This window comes from Myxocyprinus asiaticus, chromosome 3, assembly GCF_019703515.2.
Source record: "Myxocyprinus asiaticus isolate MX2 ecotype Aquarium Trade chromosome 3, UBuf_Myxa_2, whole genome shotgun sequence".
NCBI classification, from domain to species: Eukaryota; Metazoa; Chordata; class Actinopteri; order Cypriniformes; family Catostomidae; genus Myxocyprinus; species Myxocyprinus asiaticus.
In genome coordinates, this window is record NC_059346.1 from 17,817,936 (window position 1) to 17,837,514 (window position 19,579).

The 19,579-nt window shown below is 36.6% G+C and overlaps 2 protein-coding genes across 4 annotated transcripts; both read left to right on the top strand.

Moving 5' to 3' along the window:
• The first annotated feature begins 554 nt into the window (after window positions 1–554).
• On the top strand, window positions 555–8,078 carry prps1a (phosphoribosyl pyrophosphate synthetase 1A). 2 transcript variants are annotated; one of them, XM_051674457.1, is made up of 7 exons: window positions 555–859; window positions 1,671–1,854; window positions 2,401–2,499; window positions 2,771–2,895; window positions 5,882–6,055; window positions 6,207–6,366; window positions 6,632–8,078. In XM_051674457.1, the coding sequence occupies exons 1-7, from the start codon at window positions 738–740 to the stop codon at window positions 6,722–6,724; spliced, it is 957 nt and encodes a 318-aa protein (XP_051530417.1). In that variant the 5' UTR covers window positions 555–737; the 3' UTR covers window positions 6,725–8,078. The 2 variants fall into 2 exon arrangements, with proteins under 2 accessions (XP_051530417.1, XP_051530412.1); XM_051674452.1 differs by having other exon boundaries at window positions 556–859; window positions 1,671–1,860.
• A 2,326-nt stretch (window positions 8,079–10,404) lies between these two features.
• tbx5b (T-box transcription factor 5b) lies at window positions 10,405–19,024 on the top strand. Of its 2 annotated transcripts, none has more exons than XM_051669477.1 (9): window positions 10,405–10,431; window positions 11,414–11,587; window positions 12,210–12,304; window positions 12,746–12,865; window positions 14,295–14,442; window positions 14,848–15,000; window positions 15,106–15,197; window positions 16,024–16,157; window positions 16,738–19,024. In XM_051669477.1, the coding sequence occupies exons 2-9, from the start codon at window positions 11,444–11,446 to the stop codon at window positions 17,139–17,141; spliced, it is 1,290 nt and encodes a 429-aa protein (XP_051525437.1). In that variant the 5' UTR covers window positions 10,405–10,431; window positions 11,414–11,443; the 3' UTR covers window positions 17,142–19,024. The 2 variants fall into 2 exon arrangements, with proteins under 2 accessions (XP_051525437.1, XP_051525426.1); XM_051669466.1 differs by having other exon boundaries at window positions 10,419–10,960.
• Window positions 19,025–19,579: the final 555 nt, after the last annotated feature.

Consider the following 19,579-nt stretch of genomic DNA (forward strand, 5'->3'; position numbering starts at 1 on the left):
ATTCTGCTTTATTTATGTTGTATGGAATTAATATCCATTAGCACCATCTTTTAAGGGTAAAGCAGCATTTCTTGCATATTTTTATAGAGCATAGTGAACATTACACAAGCTGAGTGTTTTGAATGATGCTACCCATTACCACATACACCTGTTGTCTTTGCTTAATATGTATGAGGCCATGTTTATAACGAGACTGGCAGTCTGCAAGCACTTCCATTATAAACTCACTCATGAAAGAGCAAGAAAAACGTCAGACTGACCTCCCATTCCTCAGGTTATCTGGTACTAACTTCAACTGTGTAGTCTTTGACTCGTGAACACAAACAAAATGTTGCCAGCTTCACTGTAACTTGGCTACTTGAACACTTTCCTTTAAGTCACTTTTGGCTTCTGCTAAGAACATTAATAAAAACAAAAACAAACATTATAACGAGAATGTTGTGTTTATCTCTCTCGCGCTCTCTCTCTCTAGCTGCCAGTCATCCAGCCCTGAGAAATGTATCCAATCATAGCCCAGTTTGTGGCCGTGTTTAGTACATCCCTGGGCGGGGTTATCGTTGTACATAGTATACTAGTGCTGTTGAAGAGCGGACGAACCCGAATCAGAGATCAACAGCATCAGGCCCATTGCAGTCAGTTTATATAAGTTAACGTTCATTTCAAAGAGATCCTTATAACTAACAGTGTTTTTTTAAAAACACTGTTTACCATCCATAGACGCCACGGATCATCCCAGAATGCCAAACATCAAGATTTTTAGCGGCAGTTCGCATCCGGATCTGTCGCAGAAGATCGCGGACCGACTGGGACTCGAGCTGGGGAAAGTTGTCACCAAAAAATTTAGCAACCAAGAGACCTGGTGAGTTATTTCCAGTCGGGATAGCAATCGAAACTATAGTTCCTCGGAATGTTTTGGCTACGGCTAATGATATTGTAAACACATGGAGACCAGTGCGCCGTCGTATATATATATTTTTTTTTTTTTTTTTTTTTTTTTGTAGTTTTATGCGTTAAAATATGCCGTCTGGCGCAATACGTTTCATTGAGACAAAGGACTCTGCCTCCCAGCATGCACCTGTGGTGAGCATGTGACTGTGGGGCCCGCTAATGCTAATTTTAAATGCCCCATCTTGCCTCCTCTGCCACGTGAGGAGCCATGTCGCTATTAATTATCCCACCAGCATAGCATTAAATGGTCTATTGTCGATATTATTATTATTTTTATTAATACTATTAGTCGTAGAAGGCGTAATAATAGTGCATAAAGAAATGCCATTTTAAGATGTAGCAAGCAGGTACACAACCATGATATCATGAGATTAAAATATCACGTTGGCTCATGTGTCTGTGTGTATATAATTGACATTTAGCCCTACATAAGTGGAAGGGTTGTGGACCTAGAAGATAAAATGTATCTCTCACTCTTTATCTGCCCCTGCAATGTGAGAAATGAAGTCAGATTCTTTGCGCAGCAATTTCAGTTTGCTTTGTTATGGGTTTTTTCTGTTGACAGTCTTATCCCCAAAGGCGTCCATGTCAAAGATCACCCAAATCAAATACTGCCCTTTGATCATGCAGATGAATATAGATTTATTGCATGTTATCTTTATTGATTTAATGCTCAACCGTGTCTTTGTTTTGTGTCCTTGTCTCTCTCTGTGTGTATATAGTGTAGAGATCGGAGAGAGTGTGCGTGGGGAAGATGTCTATATTGTCCAGAGTGGCTGTGGGGAGATCAACGACAATCTCATGGAGCTGCTAATCATGATCAACGCGTGTAAGATTGCATCAGCGTCCAGAGTTACAGCGGTCATTCCCTGCTTCCCCTATGCTCGGCAGGACAAGAAGGACAAGGTGGGGGTGAGGGGAACTGCTTGCTTACTCACTATTAACATGCACTCACACACTTAATCATACATTAACAACATAACTGTTTCTGGATCCATGTGTGGGCTACATGTCTGTAAGTCTTCTGGACCCTCAGTGTCAGTCTCTTGTTTTCCCTCTTTCTCAGCAACTTAAAGGGATAGGCAACTTAAAGGCAACTTAAAGGGATGCTGAACCCAAAATGAAAATTCTCTCATCATTTACTCACCCTCATGCCATCCCAGATGTCTATGACTTTCTTTTCTGAATATCTCAGCTCAGAGGCCCTTACAATGCATGTGAATGGTGATCAGACCTTTGTAGCTCCAAAAATCACATAAAGAAAACATAAAATTAATCTGTATGACTCCAGTGGTTCAATCTATATCTTCAGAAGCGATATGATAGGTGTGGGTGAGAAACAGATCAAAAAAGTCCGTTTTTTTACTCCAAATCTTCACTTTCACATCTGAAAGTAAAAGTGAAAGTGGAGATTTATAAGTATATGTGTGTAAGTGATGATTTTCTCTGTAGAGTCGGGCTCCGATCTCAGCCAAGCTGGTCGCTAATATGCTGTCTGTGGCCGGAGCAGACCACATCATTACTATGGACCTACACGCCTCTCAAATTCAGGTACACACATACGCCTCCAAACACAAACCCTTATCTCTATTGAACACATAGTGGCAGAGACGAGTGGCATAGCTGCATTTCATAGTTCTGATATACCTGGAGACTGTGCTGGAACAGTTTTTATGTATTTTGTCTTCATGGTCTTTTGAGTTGGTTAGGATTTTCATACATAAACATCCACCTATTCTACACAGTTATGGACCTTCACACCCTAATTGTTTTCATACACGTTCGCAGATTGTCAGGTTGCCTAAGTTGTTTGTATTGTTAGGGGTTCTTTGACATCCCGGTTGATAACCTGTATGCTGAGCCGGCAGTCCTCAAATGGATAAAAGAAAACATCAATGAATGGAAGAATTGCACCATCGTTTCTCCTGATGCTGGTGGAGCCAAGAGGTGTGTTTTCTCTCTCCGCTGTTTTTTGTTTCACAGACATATTCTTACATACTGTCATTCTCATTCACACTACTCCTATACTTCTTACTTATAGTACGCTGAGGCATAGCACCAAATTTTTGGCCCAGGCACAGAACTATTGTAGGGCCTCCTGACCAATTTGGGTTTGTGGTGGGGATAATATCCAGTATAAACATTTTAGATGGATATTTAACAGTGCTAATTCATAATTTTTTTTCAAAAGCAAATATTATTTATATCAAGCAATACATTATAAAAAAAAACAAACAAAGCCAACAAACAATATAAATAATACATGTGTAAATATGAGTTTTCTTGTTTGCAAAGTCACCATAACATTTCTGAAATGAAAAGAGTGCCAGGTTGTTCAGTCTATCCTGAGAAATTTCTGCTCTCAGGTAGTTTTAGAAAGTCTTAACTTGCTAACTGATATTTACTTAAAGAGATATTTTCATTTTTGGGTGAACTTCTCTCATAATTTACTCACCATTATGCCATCCCAGATGTATATGTCTTCCTTTCTTCAGCAGATAACATTTGAAGAAAAATATCTCAGCTCAGTAGGTCCTTATAATGGATGTGGGTGGTAGCACGATTTTTGATGCTCCAAAAAGGACAGACAATCAGCATTAACGTCACCATACGACTCCAGTGGTTAAATGAATGTCTTAAAAAGCGATACGATACTAATGTTTTTGTTGTGTGTGGAAAATTGACGGATAATTCCAAATGCTGTCCGTCTTTTTGACCTATTAAAAAAGAAACAGGAAAACCAGTTTAAACTACTGCATCAGTTTTGACTTCAGTCTCTCTCTCTTACTCCCCTGCTGTATGTGCCCTGTTTATTGCCTGGTATTAAAGATGCATTTCAGGCAATCCGAACACAAGTGGACAGGTGCCATCGCCAAACCTGGTAATTTGCACCTTGACCACTTGAGTTGGGATTTCGAGTGGAGGGTCTCTGATTTCATGACTGCATACTAGGGGTGTAGCTGTTTATCGTGGCACTATACATCATGGTTCAGAAATGTGACGATGCGCATCGTGGAGATGGAACTTTTAAAAAATATATATTTATATATTAAATCTAATATATAATAAATTTGATTTACTATTGTTTTAGCGTCTGTTCTGTCCACATCCTAAGCCTGCGTACCACGGGTATATAAATGGAAATCGCTTCATTGCACACAAGGAGCTCTAAAATACGATTGCACATTAGCAGCCACAGGTATTGTACGAGTTTGGCTGAGACTGTGGAGACTGAAACTCAAACTAGGATCAGGAGAGAGACCGACTATTTTCATCACGAGGGATCGAATGTCCGTTTGAAGTGCGAGAGTGATCTGCTTTGACTGCGTGAGAGAAAATTATAGTTTACAAAGGTTTAATGATAGTACCATATTAATCTACTAAATATAATGCTGAATATTATGTATAAAAATGCTATGGGGGAATATAATCCTAATGTTTATCAGTAATTATTATTTAACTTGATAAGTATGCCACTTCCATTAAATGTTTTTTTTTTTTTAGAATATTTATATGTAATCAGAGACCATATTATTTGAGAAAAATACTATTTTTATTTTAAATGTATGTAATCAGTGACAGTGTGTAAGCAGCTTATGTATCTAACATAATTCCGTATTTTCAGTAAGCAGAATTATAGATACAATTTTTGGATTTTTGGTCCCAGTACATCTCTGATGGATTATTTAGCACTTTTAAGACTGCACTTTTAGCATATGTCTTTAAAAGTAGTAATAATAAAAAAATAATAAAAAAAAAAAATCAATCTTAACTTTTCTTGATTCAGGTTTAGTTTAAAGAATCGTGAACCGAACCTTGCGATGAGTGAATTGTTACAACCCTACTGCATACATCATTACGCCAGTGTGTTACTGCATGAAAATAAAATGCAAAAAGTATTAGAACAAAAAGAAAGCAAGAAAAAAGTTGCACATCATGTACATTTTACAACTCAAGAGTTACAGATAAAGATTTTTTCTAGTGTAACCTCTGATAGTACATATATGAAAAGTCTGGGGAAAAAAGTTTCCTCATTTTTGAGCCGGGTACAAGAATTTTTAAATGTGGAGAAATATAGTTTATAATGTTAAAAACGATCAGAGTCCTGAAGACAATAGAGACGAGTGTGTTTTACTCTTTTAGGTGTGGAGGGCAAGGAAATGTCAGGCTTTAGTTGTGTTTAACCCTTTGCTAACAGTGGATGGCTTGGCACATGCCACATCGAATTTTTTTTTTTTTTTTTTTTTTTTCTCAACAGAATGTACAGAAAGTTTTAAGTGTATGTGGTAGTGTGTTTGTATAGCGATAATCTTGTAATTTTGTAAATATATTTGAGGCTTCTCAAATTTAGCCTCTTTAGCCTAACCATGCTGATTTCAACATGTGGCTTGTTTATGTAGACTTGGACTAACCTACAGCGCCCCCTTTTGTAGCAATTTAAGAAGACACTCTTTTGAATTTTGTATTTAAAGGTGAAGTGTGCAATTTCTGTGACACTAGCATCACCAAATGGAATTGCAAAAATTATCATTTTCAAACTGATTTCCTGAATGCACTACTTTTTGTTTGGGCAAACAGATCATCCCATCCCAAACTCACACCATTGGTTGATCCAGTGTTGCTATGTCTGAATGCTCAAACAAACTGAACAATGTTTTGATAGTGCCACAGAGTTCAGCTAAATTAAACTACGAATGGCTTACTTGCAGTTCTTTCAGCTTAAGCTTGGATGAGAGAAGTAGTTTAACATCCAACAAATTACGCACTTTAGCTTTAAAATGAGTGAGCTGATGCACAATGGAGTGTACATGTGTTTATACTGAAATGGTTGTGCATGGGGCCTCTCTGTGATGCGTGGATGTTACAGAGAAGTTGAATGCATTCACTGCCATGTTTCATAATGTTACATAAAGATTGTGTATTGATTTGTCAGAGTGACGTCCATCGCTGATCGGCTGAATGTGGACTTTGCGTTGATCCATAAGGAGCGGAAGAAGGCGAATGAGGTAGATCGGATGGTGCTGGTTGGGGACGTAAAGGACAGAGTGGCCATTTTAGTGGATGACATGGCAGATACGTGTGGGACAGTATGCCATGCGGCTGACAAGTGAGGGGACACACACTATACACGGTCACATTCATACAGACCTCCCTTACACATCTGGAATTTACTTGGTTATCTGTAATGCATCCAGCTAGGCCGGCATGTGTGTCTGTGTTTTATTTGCATGTGTGCCTGTTTGTGTCTGCCCACTTAGACTTGTGTCTGCTGGAGCCACCAAAGTGTACGCTATCTTGACTCATGGTATCTTCTCTGGGCCTGCCATTTCTCGGATCAACAATGCCAACTTTGAGGCCGTCGTGGTCACCAACACAATTCCACAGGAGGACAAAATCAAACACTGCAGCAAGATTCAGGTACAGAGATTTTATACAATAGAAAACCTCTTAAATCATAATGTACTATACATTTTATTTTATTTTTTTTACTATCATATATACAGTGTATATATATAATATACATTATCTAGTTTTAAAGTCCTGGAGAATATTACTATTTATATTATATTATTCTGCTGTATTATTAAGGTATTATATTTATTATATCATTGCTTTTATGTTTGAGCATGTCTGCCCTGTCCGTCTGCATTAAGACTAAGAATTTTGTTCTTTCTCTCTCCAGGTGATTGACATTTCTATGATCCTGGCAGAAGCAATCAGACGGACACATAATGGGGAGTCGGTGTCCTACCTGTTCAGCCATGTGCCCTTATAACTCACACACACATACATGTGCCATCTGTTCACACACAATCTCTTAATATAAACTCATGAGGGAGAGTCAGTTCTGGGCCTGTTAAGCTATGTGCCCTTATAATACGCATATCATTTCAATTCTGACATTAAAGCTTATTCCTGGACAGTGAAAGAACTCTCTACAGCTACACATAGCTCCCCTTTGCTGCTGCGTGTTTTGACTCAACATTTTTAAATAATATTGTTCATATCTAACAGCTCTATACTTCTATAATTTCCATCTATTACACTTCACTCAGTGGATTTTGCCCCTAGTTTAACATGCTGGTTATATGTACCTGCATGTTAGACTAAAGGATTTTCTTGAATGTCGCATTGTTAGTTCTGCCTCAGAAATTAATTAACACCAACAATTTGGGAAAAAATGCAACAACAACTGCTGCTGAGTATTTCCTCCAATACTGAATATTTTGGCATTTAAGATCAGAAGTTTACTGTGTAACTTAAAGATACGATGCTTATTATATACAGTTCTGTAACAGTATCTAATTGTTAAGCTGTGGATAGCCAGTAGGTAACTGCTGTGATTGCTGGAAATGGGTTACACCCCTTTAGAATGCTGTTGCCGTGGCAGCTGGAACATTTGGAAACATAGTACTTTGGATACTCTGGTACTTTTTTTTTTTTTTCTCTCAGGTTTCAGTTTTAGATTATTTTTTGTCACTTGAATAGATCTCATCTTTTCAAAGTTTTTTGAAATGGTGAAAGCCAAGAGCTCTGTGGAAATTTAGGTCATCTTTTTCTTTTTAATATGTTGTTGTGAAATGTTTTGGATCTTTATGTTTACAGCCAGGCAGCGTTTTTGACTGCTTGTGGACGCTGCTCTGAAGTTTTGACTGAACCCAAACAAGTACTATTGGCTATTGTCGAATTGTCAATCAATAATTTGCAACCTACTCCATCAATTTAAGTCACTTTATCCCAGAAACACATTGTGAATTTTATGTACTGGAATAACAAGGAAAGCATGTAGATGATCTCTTACTAGATCTCTATTTGTTTCTGGGTCAAAGTGATTAAAAAGGATGAACCAGGTCACATTTAATTTTTGCCGTTTCTTGCATATATCTGTTTGTGTCAGTGTGTTTCGTCTTTCAAGTATGTTTCTTATCCATGCTACTTTGGCCAAATCAGATAAAATACCAATAACTACATGACTGACTGCTTTCACTGGAATGGTCTCACCTGTCTGAGTTCGGTGGGTAAGACTAAATTTGATTGGTCAATACCGATTGCCTTAACGAAGGAAAGAAATCAGAAAATTGTATTGTGTTAGAATGCAGAATGTAGAGTAAAGCTTTTCAGAAAAAAAAACTGCACATCTGTCTTTGTCTAATTTCCTCCCAACCATTCAGAGTAAATTCTAGAGACTGTTGTGCGTGACAATCCCAGGAGATCAGCAGTTACAGAAATGCTCAAATCAGCCTGTCTAGCACCAACAATCATGCTAAGGTCTAAATCACTGAGATCACATTTTTTCCCCATTCTGATAGTTGATGTGAACATTAACTGAAGCTCCTGACCCATATCGGCATGATTTTATACATTGCACTGCTGCCACACGATTGGCTGATTAGATAATCACATGGATGATTGTTGTTGCCAGATGGACTGGTTTGAGTATTTCTGTAACTGCTGATCTCCTGGGATTTACATGCACAACAGTCTCTAGAATTTACTCTGAACGGTGCCAAAAACAAAACAAAAAAACATCCAGTGAGTGGCAGTTCTGCGGATGGAAACACCTTGTGGATGAGAGAGCTCAACAGAGAATGGCCAGACTGGTTCGAACTGACATAGTCTATGGTAACTCAGATAACAGCTCTGTACAACTGTGGTGAGAAGAATAACAATTCAGAATGCTATTCTGAGATGCTGGCAGTGGGGATTTACACAATATTAGGCAGGTGGTTTTAATGTTGTGGCTGATCGGTGTATATTAGTCCAGCAGTATTTAATCACATCCGTGGAGAACACTCAAATGCAAACGAATAATACGAACTAAAATGCCACACAAACTTCATTCTTGGAAATGTTTTGGTTACAGGAATGGCGATGACCTTTGATCCGATTCCCACATGGTGGCGCAATTGATTTGTTCCATTGAAAGTGGGGAAAGGTTCGACAACTCAAATGCCTTAATGAAGCATTTTGAAAATAAGACTAGTTTTTGTATTTATTTTTTATTTTTATCTAGACGTATGAAAACTTGTAGTTGAGCTTAACGTTATTTTTAACAAAAAGCTTCAGCGTCGTGAGAAATTGGCATAATTTAATCCATCTACATAAATCTGATATATGGCAGAAATGTTTTAAAAAAAAAACGTTTACATTTCATTTTCACTTAAAAAGGACACGTATGCAACATAGGCTATATCTCAGTATACTACAATAATTTCCGTTTTCATATATGAAACGTAGATTTTCCCAGATACTAGTGGGATTTCAATATGTAGGCAAACATAAATGCTCAAATATATGAACAATAATTTTATATAAATATATATTCATCCGATTTCTATATTGGTATCTAACTAGGCTACGCATTTTTGTTTGAATTTTTTTTTTTTTCTCTCCAGTCTCACAGAATCTTCATAAGTAGTATGTTGTTTTTGTTGCAATTCCACTTTATAAGTAGCCTATACACTCAGGCATGTGTCTTACCAAATGTTCTGATTGTACTCCGACAAACGGCTCGAAAGATCAGTATATGTAGCCTACAACACATAAGAATATTGGCCATATGGTTACTGAAACACTAGAAAAATATGGCGAATGATTTTAGATGGATTCTGTATCAGCCTGTTTATGATTAACAGGCCCAAGAAACCCATGAAAGCATGAATTTATCCATATATCAGAAATCACTCGGCAGAAACAACAACAGCCATAATAACAGCTTTATTAGTATGCCTTTTGTTATTATATCATGATAACACTTTACAATAAGGTTATATTAGTTAGCTACATTAGTTAACATGAACAAACAATGAGCAATATTTAACATTTTTATATTTAACTTAATGTAATTTTAAACATAGAATACATTTTTTAATTCAAAAGTTGTATATGATAATACTAGTTAATGCACTATGAACTATCAATGAACAACTGTACTTTTATTCACTAACATTAACAAAGATGAATAAATGATGTAACTCATAACTCATGTTAACGAATGGAACCTTATTGTAAAGTGTTACCTACTGTAGGCTATAGCAATAAAGAAATAAAACAGCTTTGGTAAATTGTCTAGTCGTTTATCCAAGTCACATTAAACAGATCCTAATCCGAGCACCTGTGCGTCTCGAATTCAGGGTCAGCCTCGCGTGGTGTCCTGTCTTTATCTCAGCGCGGGATTACCGTCTTATCTTGACGAGAATGTTCGTAAATCAAATCGATCAAAAAAACCAAAACAAATCCAAGGTTTTATTCCTGTAATACAGGAATACTATCTAGCTTACGAAACAAATACAAACTGACACACACAGAGAGAGAGAGAGAGGGAGAGAGAGAGACAGACCGCTCTCCTAGTTACCTCCTTTCGACCTCGTCAACTTTTAACCCCGCCGCGCGCAACTCTCGCGCACATAGTGATGCTGACTGACAAGCGCAGATTATTTACAGAACAATTTAGAGGCTGAGTATATATTCTGCGCCAGTTAGGTGAGTGGATATCGTTCGTTTTTCTTACGATATTTTCCTCGACCATTTTGGATACAGCCCGTATTTTGGAAGTACTTCGGAACAAGCAGATTTATCATGGAGGAGAGGATGTGTTGATGTGGGGTTTTGTCGTCGTGTGTTTATTTCAATGCGCGAGTTTGGACATCGCGTGTCATGAGTGTGTGAATGAATAAAGGTGTGACGACAGAGTAGGCATCACGCTAATAGGAGACAGAGAATGGATGGAGGGAGAAAAGAGAGACACGGCAGAAAAAGGGAACAGGACAAAATCGGAAAAAAAGGATCAGAGAGGGAAGGAAAAACAGAGCAGGAAAAATCGGATAATTATGACGACATGACAACGTTCTGAACTGTTGCGGAGTTTATCTCTATCTGTGTTCGAGGATTTGTTTTTACATTTATTTATTTTAGAGGTGTAACAGATCAGCGGGACTTATTTTTAAATACGTTTAATGTTTCGGAATTTAGTGAGCAACGATATCCTCCGAAATGCTCCTCACACAGTGAGGTAGGAGATTATTTAATAATAATAATAGTAATAATAATAGTAATAAATCAAAGCAGGGTCTGTCTATATGTGTGTATAAAGAGGAATAAAAAATAAAATGAATGTAACTCAGACTCTATAACACAAATGAGACATTTCAGTAGCTATTGAAGCTTACAAATCGACATTTTCATCCAGCCATTCATATTTTTATGATCAAAGCGCATATTTCATTGAGGGAAAATAATAAGTCCTTAAACGGTCAACAATTCACTCAGTAATTTAAGGAAGCCAGTTGATTACATCAGTGTGTAGACCATGTGTGCGTGCAGACAATTCATTATTTTAAAGCCAATTCGTTTCTGTTTTAAAAGGACAGCCTATATATATATATATATATATTTATTATCACAATAGTCTGGATATCTCCTGGTGAAAGCATTTCTGCCTTTTTCATGCTCTCATTTTTTTTAGATCACCGTAATTTAATACTCAGACGGAGTTATGGCGAATTTAGAGTTCGGATCTCTACATTCCTGTTCTGGCGGCGATTCACCAGCGATGGATTTTGAAAAGGACAAAGATTCAGGACGTCACAGTCGTATCAGAACCGGGTCGCCGCCGCTGCAAACTCAGCTCTCCCAACAGGTCAGCCATGACTATGCACGTGCACCTTACTAGCCTGTGTAAAACAAGAATTATTGGGAAAATCCTGTAAGATTTTTAAAATCTGATTTTAATCTTAAATTAATATTATTAATGTTATTATTATGGCAACTGTTGTTTTTATTGCTTTTTATTGCACCTATCACCCCGAAAGCAATAAAGCGTATCATTTTTATTATTTGATTAAGGCTGCAATACAGCTAGTAGACATAATTGTTTTGTAGCATTACATTCATCAAAAAAGATTGTATTGATCAAATAGAATGGCTTTAGTAACCATTACATTTAATTATGCAACATTTAGACAAATTGCTGTGATATTGCCATCCTCAAGATGAACACACAAATTGTTTTAAATAGCTGCCATATTTTTAGGCCATTATTAGTTTGATAGGAGGTCTGCCGTTCCGGCTATTATCACATTCATCATAAGGACTGCTTCATAATACACTGCATGGTAAAATACTTAAAAACAGAACGGAAAGCATCTGATCACTTTAAGGCTTTAACGACATTTCCATTTGTCAGCAGACTGCAGACTGAAATTATAAATAAAATCCTGCATTAATTTGCACTTCATGTTTTTGCCGCCCCTCGCGTGCAGGGCATGGAGGGAATCAAAGTTTATTTGCATGAGAGAGATCTGTGGGCGAAATTTCATGATGTCACAACAGAGATGATCATCACCAAGGCTGGCCGGTAAGCAACACTCTTCACATCACTGCACGCGCAAAAGTTTCGTTTTCTCCTCAGACCGTTATACCGTCGTAACAGTACCGGCAACATTTGTACTAAATGCTAAGTTTGAGGCTGCTTATGTTATTGTGAACGTTGTTTGTTGTTCAGCAATTCTTTAAAAACATTCATTTGTAAAAAAAAAATTAAAAAAAATAAATAAAAAAAATAAATCATCATCAAACATCTGCAGGAGGATAGGAAAGGCAGTTGTCGTAGGCCAACTGAAATTTTAAAATTGACGCATAATATTAGACCTATTATTTCAATAATAATAATAAAAAAATGTATTAGGCTATTATAACTATTATTATTATCATTGTGTTTTTAATTGTTAGATTATCTGCATATTGTTTTTGTTGTTGTTGTCGTTGTACTCATTAACGTATCATTAATCTTTTGCAGACGAATGTTTCCCAGCTACAAGGTAAAGGTAACAGGCCTAAACCCCAAAGCCAAATATATCTTACTTATGGACATTGTTTCAGCCGACGAGCACCGATATAAGTTTGCAGATAACAAATGGTAAGTTTTGCGATGAAATAATAAAAAATAAATCTTCAAAAGCTTTCATTTATAGAGAGGTCCACATTTTTATTCAGATGTTATAATTCCTTTCGAAAATGACTGTTCAAATAGGTTATTATTTGAGTGATGAATGAATTATTGCATGAAAGGACAATGACAATAAAATGCCTGAAAGAAATTATCTTGTGGTGAAGTAAATATAGCAGAAAAGATTATGTACTTTCTACACTGAATAAGTTTAAGGGTGAAAATGAAAATATTAAGTAAATTCTACATTCAAACATGTAAAAATGAATGCTCTAGCATATAAGTAAATATTATCTATGATTGATATCTTTATAATGTGTCATCATGTATTTTGTACAAGTAGAAAACCTTGTCATATTTATTTGCTAATTTGAGTAAGTGTCACTGGTATATATAAGTACATTTTACTTTTTTAAGCTGGTGTTTCCAGCATTCACTGGGCTTGAATAATTAATGAAATTGCAAGTTTATCTTTATTGTTAATTTTGTTGTTATGTTTGGTAACTTCTTGTTTTGTGCAGTCTGAAGTTCTTTTTCTACTCAAAATTACCTGTTCTGATAAAAAAATAAAAAATAGTAATAAAAAAAATATATATATATGTGTGTGTGTGTATATATATATATATAGAGAGAGAGAGAGAGAGAGAGAGAGAGAGAGAGAGAGATTGTCACCCTCATCGTGTTTTGTGTACCAAGTGTTCAGGTCTGCATGCTCTGTATCTTATTCTGTTGCCAATAATGCAAAGTGATGTCTCTCATAGACAGTAAAGCATGCATTAAGGGTCTCTGTGGGAGGCTTCACTATGTCATGTGGTACATGATTAAACATGTTCAAAATGTGACGTTCTAATAATATGTTTAATATGTTCTAATAAAGTTTATTCTAGTATCATGTATATCATTTATGTGAGTAAAAGTAACTGTATTTACTAACATATTCAAGTTAAATTTAGTCACTTTAATCAATATTATACCTTTACTTTAACTTTAATTAATATTATTAAGTTAAATAGATTTTCCTTAATTTTATACCATTAATATTTACTTAGAAAAACTGTGTGCAAAAATTTGCAAAATAGAAAATAATTACTGTAAATGTTTTTCAGTGTAGAGAAAGGAGTGAAGCAAGGATGAACGGAAAATTAGCAATTTTAAAGAACTCTTAACTGGTGTTACATGAAGTACAAATTACACTATTATGAGTCTTTGATGGTGAATATTGTTCTGTGAGTTGAGGATCCACACAGAATGGCCGAGAAACTCCACTGTATCAGAGACAGAAATTCTTCAGACCATTTCAGTAACCTGAACTGATTTTAAACTCAGACCTGTGGAGCAGACAGAGAGGCTTTATCTTTTTGAACTGGACCAACCCATTCATGTCCTATCTGTTCGACAGGTCTATCAGTGGTAAAGCTGAGCCTGCAATTCCAGGCCGACTGTATGTGCATCCAGATTCACCGGCTTCAGGTGCTCACTGGATGAGACAGCTCGTCTCTTTCCAGAAACTCAAACTCACCAACAACCACCTGGACCCGTTTGGACATGTCAGTAATGAGGGCAATCAAATTTAAATGATTATTTATTTTAAAGGAGAGTTCACCCAAAGCTTAAAAATCTGTCATCATTTACATGTTGTTCCAAACCTGTATGACTTTCTTCCATGGATGTTAAGAACTGACAGCCTCAATCGTTATTCACTTTCAAAACATTTGTGACTGATACTGTCAGTCCCTAACAATCTGCCTAGCATCTCCTTTTGTATTCCATGTAAGAAAGAAAGTCATATGGGTTTGGAACAACATGAGGGTAAGAAACTGATGACTGAATTTTCATTTTCCGGTGAAATAACTCTTTACTTTATTGATAGACATAAACTTTCCAATCACTAATATACACCTTAGTTTCATTGAACTGGACACACAACAATCTCTTTTTGTTATTTGCTGCAGATAATTTTAAACTCCATGCATAAATACCAGCCGAGGCTGCACATAGTGAAAGCAGATGAGAGGAACAGCTTTGGCTCCAGCAACACAAGTTTTTGCACACACTCCTTTCCTGAGACGGCCTTCATCGCTGTGACTTCCTACCAGAATCACACAGTAAGTGTCATGGCAGGAATGGACCACTCTAATTGAAAATGAATGGATAGAGTTGCAGAAAGACAGCAGAGTGTTTAATCCTCTGTTTTTTTTTATTTTTATTAGATCACTCATCTGAAGATTGAGAATAATCCTTTTGCTAAAGGTTTCCGTGGAAATGATGACATTGAACTGCATCGCATGTCCCGTACTCAAAGGTGAGACAGACAAAATTTTAAATGTTTTAAAGGATATGCATGTGCTTACACAGATATATTTTAATAACGTTGATCATGAGTTTGAGAGAGTATGTGTGTAACAATGAATATCTAATGTTACATTTTTTTCTCATCTTCATTTATGTCTATTCTGTGTGCCTACATGTCATTGTGTGCAGCATCTTCTAGCCACTAATGTTGTTTTGGATACACAGAGAATATGTTGTCCTTTTGACTTGCAGGATTTGGGAACCAAAGTCAAAGCTTTGTGTTGACAGTATTGAATGTGACACACAAGAGAGTGATATTTATAGTGTAACAATATTAAGAGTAGTGCAGCACAACACACTGTCACACAGATAGGTCATTGAGGGGCTAATGTGTGTGCACATCTGTGCATATGCATTTATGAGAGAGTGAAACAGAGAGAGAGAGAGAGAGAAGAATGAGTCAGATTGGGTAAAGTGGGTAGAAAAAATATAGTTAGCTACTGTAATTGTCCCTCAGCATAGCAATTTAATTAGAAACGATCAGTACTGTGCAAATGATATCTCTTACCCCCTTAGCCTCACTATGTCACTACAAAGCATAGCCTTATTTCCCACACCCTGCTCTCGTCTTAACACCCTTATCTATGAACCCAAGTGCCAGTTTTTCTTCCCCTCAAACTACCCTGATTCACCCCATTATTACCAGTCAGCCTCTGCAATTTCCTACATAACTTTTGAATTCTTCCTCTAAACATGTTCTCAGTTTTCTCAAACGTTGGTGGGTCTTTGCTGTAGGAATCACTGCATCTGATGCCCACTTTGCCCTCTTTCCACAGTAAGGAGTACCCACTGGTACCACGTAGCACTGCCAGGCAGAGAGTTGCTCCACCCTCTCCTGACTGTCTCTCTCAGTCAGAATGCATTATGCCACAGAAGCCCAGTCCTGGCTACACCTGCTCCAGCACTTCAGGTACACAGTCCTAATGAATTCTCATACTTCAGTATGCCACAGAGAGCACTGGCTATGTCACGCTCCAAAATCAAGCAGTCAAGCTACAAAAATCATTAAAAAACAGCACCATAAAAATACTGTAAAAGTAGTCCTGTGGTCCAACTGTAGAACATGGCACTAGCAAGGGCAAGTACTGGGTGTGATAGCCAGGGAACACATATACTCATAATAATGTATACAGTATGTTGACTGCACTGTACTCATGTGCTATATTCCAAGTCTTCTGAAGCCATATTATATCAAAAGACTGATATCTAGTCATTTTTTGCTGAAAATCTTCCTTTGTGCCATAGTTTTAAAATCGTATTTGTACTTCAATTCAAATATGGTGCACCTTGATGCACTACATTTGACGTCAATGTTACGTCATTAGTTCTTGCGTCATTGACATCAAACTTGGCACGTGCTGACACACCATGTTTGAATTGAATGAGATTTCAGAGATCCAGCAGAAGAATGTCATGTATGTTTGAAATAACATCAGGGTGAATATGATAGAATTTTCCTTTTTGGGTGAACTTACCCTTTTTTTGTGCAGGTGACCGTGACCACACCCTTACTGAAACTCCTCCCACTCATGATCCCACTTATCACCTCTTCACCTACCAGCTCTCCCCAGAGGTGGCCCCTTTGAACAGTGTCCCCTGCAGTTTGGATTCTGCACAGCAGCTGCCTTGCATGTATGGAAACTCTCAGGTTGGCATGGAGGATATCAGATGGGCATCATATACGGACAGCACAACTTACCAAAGCTTTTCCTCTGCTAAAGAAATGGGTGGGACGTTTGGTACCACCCCTGACCTCTCTCAGGAACTGTATCCACAATACACCTGTGAGGTGGGCATTCAGTCACATTGCATGATGACTGATTTCTCACTTTATGCTTGCAATCAATCACTGAGCCAAAATCAGCAACCAAGCAGTTGGTGTGGGGGCAGATGAGCAAGTATTTGCACTGTGTGTGTGTCTGTTTGTGTGTGTGTGTGTGTGTGAGTCTGTCAATAATTGTTGTGACTTCATAACTCATCCTGAAATCACAACATTTTATTTTGCTCCACAGTTTTTAAATAGTCATTAATCAAACACTGTCTGTCACTGTTATCATCAAAATAAACTGATCTTCACACAGTAAAAATAAAGGTTCCATTTAGAACCAAAAAGGAGCACAAGGCCTCAGGAAACTCTCCCTAACTCTCCAATTCTTCCAACTATGTATGGGTGCTTTAAAGGAATATTCCAGGTTCAATGCAAGTTAAGCTCAGTTGACAGCATTTGTGGCATTTGTTGATTACCACAAAAATTAATTTCCACTTGCAACCCCCCCCCCCCCCCAGTGAGACACAATGGAAGTTAATGGGGGCCAATTCATTTAAATGAAAATACTCACTGTTTCAAGAGTATAGCCTCAAGATGTAAACAGTACGTTTATTAAGATGATTTTAGTGTGATAAATCACTTTCTAACCTTTTCTGTGTAAAGTTATAGACAATTAATTATAAAAAATGAAGATGTAATGTTAAAACCCTGTAATCCCCGTAAACAACGATTTAATACAAATAATACAAGAGTTTTAACAGAATAATTGATGTATGTGCTTTTATAAAATTATAAGCTTCACATTTTTGCCTTTAAACCCTCCAAAAGTTACCACATTCGCTTCCATTCTAAGTGCCTCACTGTAACATCGATTTTTGCTTCTTCTTTTTTTTAAAGAAAAGGCGAGATTAGTCGAAAGAATATTTTTGTGGTAATCAACATTATGCCACAAATGCTGTCGACTGATCGTAACTTGTATTGAACCCAGAATATTCCTTTAAAGAACCCAGAAACTAAAACACTGAAGAACCTAAAATGAATCATCAAGAACTTTTTAATCTCCAGGAGTGTTCCTGAGAAAAACGTTGCCTGATCATAGAAGATTTTTGTTCACGAACACTGTGGAGCATGTGGAAACTAATGGGGCTTCAGGATAGTTAAAAATAATCAGAGATTTTCATAAAATATATATATATATATAAAACTTTCCATTTCCTCTTATCCCGAATCCAGTGATGAACGTTTGCATGTCCCCTGCGTCTTTAGTGATGTATATGAGATTTTGTGTAGATTTTTGGCAAATCAAATAGCTTCCAGTAAGATGTGTGAATCTCTGTTACTATTACCACACCTTGAAACAGATAAATGTTAATGGGATTATTCCTCTGGATAATATTTCACTTCACTGATGCTGATGTACAAACAATAATAAACCCAAATGCAAGATACAGTCAGATATAAAACCCTACATCTCTTAAGCCTCACATCCTTCTGAACACACACATGCTGTAGCCTCAGAGGGATGGAGGTCCTTTATTTTGTTTATTTTTATTTTGTATTATGATGAAGAAAGGGAATGCTGGGTACTGCTCGTGTCATAGTCCGTTAAGGGAGCCATGATGTTACCAATCTTGTCATGGCCGAAGGCAAGAGATACAGAGAGACAGTGAGAGAGAGAGGGAGAGAGAGAGATGGAGTGAGTGAGAGAGAGAGAAAGAAAGAGATGGTGAAAAGGGGAGTATCAGCTGGACATTTATTTATAGACACACCAAGCAATAAGACTTTCATGAGTGAAATGTGGTAATTTTAAAGAAAGTTTTTATGTTGTGAATATTCATGTTCAGATGATTAATTATTATGAATTAATAATTGTTTATAAGGTCACAAGTTGTGCTTGCTGATATTTATTTGTAATGCACTTGTTTAATTTATTGAACATTTTGCATTAGCTTGATAAATGTAAAGTTTCTGTGTTTTGTGAAAGTGTTTTTTGAAACTTGTTGGAATATGAGGCTGAAATAAAATGTAAATCTATGGCCTGTATGACTTTTAATGTTTATTCAGATTTTTTCTTTATAGACTTTGGTGTTTTTGATAGACTCATTATTTAATTGTATTCCAACTTAATTGCAGAAGTATGGATCTTTACCAAACGAGAAAACTTCTGGGTCATAAAATTATATAATTACGCATGATCAATGAATCAGAATTTTTATAACGCAAATATTGAAAAATATCAATAATAATAATAATTTCACATTATTTGCATTCATATATTAACAAACCAACCAGGGAATGGAGTATTTAAAATATTTGTAAGTAGAGGAACAATTTTCAACATTTTGGATTTTCATTTTTAGAAGCATAAAATGCTTGCAGAAAACAAAAGTGACTTAACAAAAACATCCTTTATTGGACTAAAGAAAAACTAAGGCATTATTATTCTACATTCAAACCAAAAAGATTGCAGGGAAATATGAAATATTGCTTTTCCTAACTTTGTGAGGCTGAGAAAGCTTTTTGGTGCATAATTTTTATAATAATTTTTTTATTATATATATATA

What these genes read in the sequence shown, in the direction of transcription:
- prps1a (XM_051674452.1), top strand. Translation starts at nt 738, where the DNA reads ATGCCAAACATCAAGATTTTTAGCGGCAGTTCGCATCCGGATCTGTCG. An exon ending in TACACGCCTCTCAAATTCAG is followed by an intron (nt 2,500 to 2,770) that starts GTACACACATAC and finishes TTGTATTGTTAG; the next exon opens with GGGTTCTTTGACATCCCGGT. An exon ending in GATGCTGGTGGAGCCAAGAG is followed by an intron (nt 2,896 to 5,881) that starts GTGTGTTTTCTC and finishes TTGATTTGTCAG; the next exon opens with AGTGACGTCCATCGCTGATC.
- tbx5b (XM_051669477.1), top strand. Translation starts at nt 11,444, where the DNA reads ATGGCGAATTTAGAGTTCGGATCTCTACATTCCTGTTCTGGCGGCGAT. An exon ending in ACCTGGACCCGTTTGGACAT is followed by an intron (nt 14,443 to 14,847) that starts GTCAGTAATGAG and finishes TATTTGCTGCAG; the next exon opens with ATAATTTTAAACTCCATGCA. An exon ending in CACCTGCTCCAGCACTTCAG is followed by an intron (nt 16,158 to 16,737) that starts GTACACAGTCCT and finishes TTTTTTGTGCAG; the next exon opens with GTGACCGTGACCACACCCTT.